This window comes from Protobothrops mucrosquamatus, unplaced genomic scaffold, assembly GCF_001527695.2.
Source record: "Protobothrops mucrosquamatus isolate PMUCROS unplaced genomic scaffold, P.Mucros_1.0 scaffold4764, whole genome shotgun sequence".
NCBI classification, from domain to species: Eukaryota; Metazoa; Chordata; class Lepidosauria; order Squamata; family Viperidae; genus Protobothrops; species Protobothrops mucrosquamatus.
Window position 1 is genome coordinate 1,521 of NW_015390656.1, and position 6,172 is coordinate 7,692.

At 51.2% G+C, this 6,172-nt stretch overlaps 1 protein-coding gene across 1 annotated transcript in view; it reads right to left on the reverse strand.

Annotated features, from left to right (window-relative positions):
- Positions 1–937: 937 nt before the first annotated feature.
- Positions 938–6,172, reverse strand: part of SCAP (SREBF chaperone) — a 34,386-nt gene continuing 29,151 nt past the window's right edge. Inside the window, exons 18-22 of the mRNA XM_015828649.1 lie at positions 5,727–5,809; positions 3,992–4,158; positions 3,528–3,608; positions 2,133–2,339; positions 938–1,183 (exon numbers count right to left, since the gene is read on the reverse strand). Of these exons, the coding sequence (XP_015684135.1) occupies positions 938–1,183; positions 2,133–2,339; positions 3,528–3,608; positions 3,992–4,158; positions 5,727–5,809 (784 nt within the window). The remainder of the gene's footprint in view (positions 1,184–2,132; positions 2,340–3,527; positions 3,609–3,991; positions 4,159–5,726; positions 5,810–6,172) is intronic.

Sequence of the window (6,172 nt, forward strand, 5' to 3'; positions counted from 1 at the left end):
CTCCATTTTTACTGGGGTGGGGGGACACCGCAATGCCCACAGCCTGCAAAGTCCACACTGGACAGGTTTAATAACAAAACCAGGGTGAAATCGATGGCATCCCGTCCCTGGTCCTCAAGCCTATCTTTGCAGCAGCCAGCGAGCCATTTTTGGTAATCTCGGCTTACGACAGCCAGCTTCTCTACCCTGCAAGCTTACGTGCCGGAATAAATAATTATGTACAGCAGAAATAAATACGACAGGGAGTAACTGTGCACTTTTCATGCCGGCCGCAGCTCACTGGCCCAGGCTTCCGGCGGTTTAATCGGTCCCACTTGTTTCCTAACCTCTTTCCGTAGACTTCCAAGGCCCCCAATTGCACCCTTGCAATCTCACCAGAGTAGCTCGGGAGACAACGGGGGCGGCTAAGACGGCACTAGGGGAGCCCTCCCATGCCTTCCTCAGCAGATCCTTTCGGAACCTGCCCAAACGGACCAAAAATGAAACGCCACTGCAAGGTTGCTGCAACTGCCCTGCATGGCTCGCCAAGTGTTGTTCCCCAGTGTCCACCCATTGCAAAAACTCTCCTGCATGGCTCGCCAAGTGTTGTTCCCCATTGTCCACCCATTGCAAAAACTCTCCTGAATGGCTCGCCAAGCGTTGTTCCCCAGTGTCCACCCATTGCAAAAATTCTCCTGCATGGCTCGCCAAGCGTTGTTCCCCAGTGTCCACTCGTTGCAGCCCTTCCAGAATGGTGGACCTGGCCTTACCCCGCCTCGCCCCAAATCCAGAGAAGACCCACGCCTGGAGGATTTGGCATGGGCCTCCTTCCTGTTCTTCCACTGGACAGAAAAGTCTGCCAACCGTCTTCCCCGTACCGCCGCGTGACCAGAAGGAGCTCGAGGAGGTGGGACGGGTGGGGAGGGGGCTTCCTAGTCCTCTTCATCTGCCCACCCTTTCAGTCTCGCTTCTCAAGCACCGACGGTACATAAACCAGGTTGAGTTCACTGCCGAAGTTGCAGACGATGGCCGCGTTCTCCAGCACCAGGATCTGCCGGGCCGGTTGCGATTCGTTACTCTTGCCCAGGTAGACGGTCTGTAGCAAGTCGCCGTAGCCAATGTCCCAGAAGGAGACGCAGCCCTGACCGCCGGTCACCAGCAGATTGTCTGAGATCACACCTAGGCTGGCCCCACAGCCCATGTCCTGCGCAGAGAGGAAAGGGAGGGTCAAAAGTGGGGCTCGGCGGGGAGAACGAGAAGAAGCAGACAACGTCGAACCTTCAAACTCTGCACTTCCCACGTTCAGAGGATCTGCGTCGCTAGGCGGCGAAGCAACACAGTTCGTCCTCGAATTACGACCAGTGGTTTAGCAAACAGTGGAAGTTACACCCGCACCGAAAAATGTGGCTCGCCACCAATCCTTGCATATCATATAGGGCAGGGGGTCTTCAACCTTGACCACTTGCGGACTTCAGCTCCCAGAATTCCTCAACCAGCACAGAAGTCCACAAGTCTTTAAAAGTTGTCAAGGTTGCAGACCCCTAACTTAGAGGATTAACATTCTGGCAATTTGGCAACAGGTATGCTTTCAGGTGATCACAATCGGAAACCTTCCTAGCTCGCTGTTTAGCAACCGGCATGTTGGGGTTGGGGTGTCGCGGGGGTCGTGCAATTCCCTCTTGCGACCTTTAAAAAAAGAACCTGTAAATTCCCTTGCATCTGGGTGGAATTGGAGCGACTGGACGGAGCTGAGATCGAACTCACAGCTCCCGATTATGAGGCCACCACGCCGTTCTACTTAACAACTGCCTCAGTTAACAACAGAAAATGTGGGTTCCGTTGTGGTCGTAAAGCGAGGACTCCCTGTAACTTCAGTGAACCTCGTTTACTGCTCTTTGTGTTCAAATTGCACAGCCCCAGTGTCCCATTTTGAGCCACGCAGCAACGTCCCCTAGCGAATCTCAAAGGGGACAAGGAGAGGGGCGACCTCAAACAGAAACAGACTTTTCGAATCGGGCGCTCCCCCCAAAGAAACAGACGAACTTGTTTCGGACCTCCTGGTGGGAGCTTCCAGGGGTGGCTGGGAATTCTGGGAAATGTTGAGCACCTCTCCAGCAGAGACCCAGCGGGGAAAGACGGGACAGGAACCTCACCTGCTGAATGGAGTAGTGTTTGATCCCCGAGGTCCGGTCCCAGATGCTAATCACGTCGTCCAAGCCGCTGCTGATGACGCACGAGGTGGTGCAGGTGAGGGACGTGACGTCGCCCCGGTGTGCGCAGATGTGACTGACTCGGCTGCCCGTCAGCACGTCCCAGAGGCAGATGGCGCCGTCCTGGCCCCCGCTCGCCAGCACCATGGTCTAGAGGGGGGAGGGAAGAGGGGGAGGAGTCAGGTCTCTTCATGGCCTCTGTCCAGAGAGGGTGAGGATAGAGGGAGGCAGGGATGGATGGATGGAAGGAAGAAAGGAGAGGGAGAGAGGAAGGAAAATAGAACGAGGAAGGGAGGGAGGGAGGGAAGGAGGAAAAAAGAAAGGAAAGGAGGAGAAAAGGAAGGGAAGGAAGCAAGAAAGGAAGGAAGGAGAGAGAGAGGAAGGAAAATAGAATGGAGGGAGGGAGGAAAATAGAAGGAACAAAGCAAGGAAGGAAGATAAAAAAGAAAGGAAAAAGGGAGGGATGGAAGGAAAGGGAAGGAAGGAGAAAGGAAGGAAAATGGAATGGAGGGAGGGAGGAAAATAGAAGGAACAAAGGAGGGAGGGAGGAATATAAAAAAAAGGAGGCAAAAAGGAAGGAATGAAGGGAGGGAGAGAGGGAAGGAAGGAAAGAAGGAAAGAAGAGGGAGGGAGGAAAATAGAAAGAACAAAGGAAGGAAAATAAGGAAAAAAGAAAGGAGGAAAAAAGGGAGGGAGGGAGAGGGAAGGAAGGAGAGGGAGAAAGGAAGAAAAATGGAACGGAGGGAGGGAAAATAGAAGGAATAAAGGAGGGAGGGAGGAAAATAAGGAAAAGGAGGAAAAAAGGAAGGAAAGAAGGAGGAAAAAGGGAGGGAAGGAAGGAAAATGGAACACAGAGAAGGAGGAAAATAGGAGGAGGGAGGAAGATAAGGAAAAAAGGAAGGAAGGAAGGCTCTACTGCCAGGGGAAACCGGAAATGAGCAATGGTCCCTGACAGGATCATGGAATAACACAGTTGGAAGGGACCTCGGAGGTCTTCTAGTCCAACCCCCTTGCTCAGGCAGGAGACCCTTACCAAATCACGGAACGACTTGGAAGGGACCTCGGAGGTCTTCTAGTCCAACCCCCCTGCTCGAACGGGAGACCCTGACAGGATCGTAGACTCACACAGCCGGAAGGGACCCCAGGAGGTCATCTAGTCCAACCTCCACCCCCCCCTGCTCGAGCAGGAGACCCTTACCAGAATCACAGAGCCGGAAGGGACCCCGGAGGTCATCTAGTCCAACCCCCCCCCCCGTTCGATGGCCCGCGCCTTTCAGCCAATCCCTCTCCTCCTGGTGGGGCCCTCCACCCGCTGTTCCCTTGACGCTCTTCCCCCACCTGGTCGACGTAGACGGCCGTGATGGCGCCCGAGTGGCCTTGCAGGGTGAAGAGGCAGCACGAGTCCTCCAGACGATACACCTGGACGGAGGAGCGCGGCGGTGGAGCAAAGGGGTTAAGGGTTAGGGTTAAGGGCCCCATCGCTCTCTTCCCGATTTGCCCGTCCGAGGAGGACCTGCCAGGGCAGGACCAGAAGGCACCGCCAAGAGCGAAGAGGGCTACCCCAACGTGGCGCCCAATCTGGCGCCCAACCTGGCGCCCAATGTGGGACCTCCCTCGCCCGCCAAGCTTCTCACCACGATCTTCTCGAGAAGATCTGGTGGAGGCATCTCAGTTGCTTCTTCCAGACTTCCCTTAAGAGCCCAAGACCCCCGGGGCGAACGGGACACTAGGGGTCCCACCCTAGCTGGGCGGGATCCACCATCCCTGGCTGAGCCCAAGGTCTACCCCGACCCCTTCCTCACTCGGAGAGTGTGGTCCTGGCTGCCGGTCACCAGTCGTCCGGCCGCAGCCTTCAGGGCGGTGATGGGTTTTTGGTGAGCGCAGGTCACCGTGTGGGTCAGGTGACAGGCGAGGACGTCGCTGGCGCTGTAGACCGGCGGGGACGGGAGGCTGTTCCTGCCTAGGGGGGCTGGGAAGAGAGAAAAGGGAAAAAGAGAGCGAGAAAGAGCAAGAGAGAAAAAGAGAAAGGGAAAGAGAAGAGTAAGAAAGAGGACAGACAGAGAAAAAAAGAATACAGAGAGGGGAAGGGTGAAAGGGAAAGAGGGAGAAAAGAGAAAGAGAGACCGAGAAAGGGAAAGAGAAAAGGGAAAGAGGCAGAGAAAAAGAGACCGAAACAGAGAGAGAGAGAGAGAGAAAGAAAGAGAAGTAGGAGAGAAAGAGAAAAACAGTCGAAGGGAAAGCGAGAGAGAGGAGGAAAGATAGAAACAGAGAAAGGGAAAGAGAGAGCGAGACAGACAAAGAAAAAGATAAGTATAATACAGGGAGAGAGAAAAAGGGCGAGAGAAAGGGAAAGGGAGAAAACAGAAAGGGAAAGAGAAAAAGAAAGCGGCAAAGAGCAAAAGATAAAGAGAGAAAAACACAGAAAGAGAAAAAGAAACAGGAGGAGAGAAAGAGAAAAACAGAGCCGGAGGAAGGGAGAGGGAGAGACACAGAGAGAGAAAAAAGAAAAAAAGAAAGAAAAAGTAAGAAAGAAAGAAAGAGAAAGAAAGAAATAAAAAGATAAGTATAATACAGGAAGAGAAAAAAGGGTGAGAGGAAGGGAAAGGGAGAAAACAGAAAGGGAAAGAGAAAAAGAAAGTGGCAAAGAGAAAAAGATACAGAGAGAAGAAAAGAGAAAGAGAAAAAGAAACAGGAGGAGAGAAAGAGAAAAACAGAGCCGAAGGAAGGGAGAGGGAGAGACACAGAGAGAGAGAGAAGAAAGAAAGAAAGAGAGAGAAAGAAAAAGATAAGTATAATACAGGAAGAGAAAAAAGGGCGAGAGAAAGGGAGAAAACAGAAAGGGAAAGAGAAAAAGAAAGTGGCAAAGAGAAAAAGATACAGAGAGAAGAACAGAGAAAGAGAAACAGGAGAGAAAGAGAAAAACAGAGCCGAAGGAAGGAAGAGGGAGAGACACAAAGAGAGAGAGAGAGAGAGAGAGAGAAGGCAGAAAGAAAGAAAGAAGGAAAGAAAGAAAGAAAGAAAAGAAAGGAAGGAAGGAAGGAAGGAAGAGAGAGAAGGAAGGAAGAAAGAAAGAAGAAAGAGAGAGAAGGAAGGAAGGAAGGAAGGAAGGAAAGAAAGAAAGAAAGAAAGAAAGAAAGAAGGAAGGAAGGAAGGAAGGAAGGAAGGAAGGAAGGAAGGAAGGAAGGAAGGAAGGAAGGAAAGAAAGAAAGAGAAAGAAAGAAAGGAAGGAAGGAAGGGTTAGGGTTAGGGTTAGGGTAGAAATTTGATAAATAAGGAAGGAAGAAAGGAAAGAAAGAGAGAGAAGGAAGAAAGAAAGAAAGAAAGAAAGAAGAAAGAAGGAAAGAAAGGAAGGAAGAGAGAGAGAAGGAAGGAAGAAAGAAGGAAAGAAAGAGAGAAGGAAGGAAAAAAGAAAGGAAAGAAAGAGAAAGAAAGAAAGAAAGAAAGAAAGAAAGAGTGAACAGTCTGTATCTCATTCAAATCCCAGAATCCCCCAGCCGGCCATGCTTTAAGAGGGGAGGATTCGAACTCCCGACTGACCTTGGAAGGGAGTGGGGTGCCTGGATGGGGGGGTCCTCAAGGAATAGAAATCCAGGGAGCCGTTCAGCCTGGCAGCCACGATCCTGATCCGGAGGAAAGAGAAAGAAAGAAAGAAAGAAAGAAAGAAAGAAAGAAAGAAAGAAAGAAAGAAAGAAAGAAAGAAAGAAAGAAAGAAAGAGACAAAAAAAAAAAAGCCTCTGGTTTGAAATAAAACTCAAATGAATATTAAAAAAAATTGTCATTTCCCAGAAGCCTGCTTCGGAGGGCCAGAGTGGCCAAGATGGGGGGGGCGGCCTGTCAGTCATCTTACGGGACCCGCCTCTTCCCCTCCCATTTCCTTTCGACAAATTTGGATTAACGTTTCGGTTGGGAGATTTTATTTGGATACGGTCCAGAGTGTGAGAAGGGAGGGGCGGGGTTGCAGAGGAGGAGGAGGAGGAGGAGGA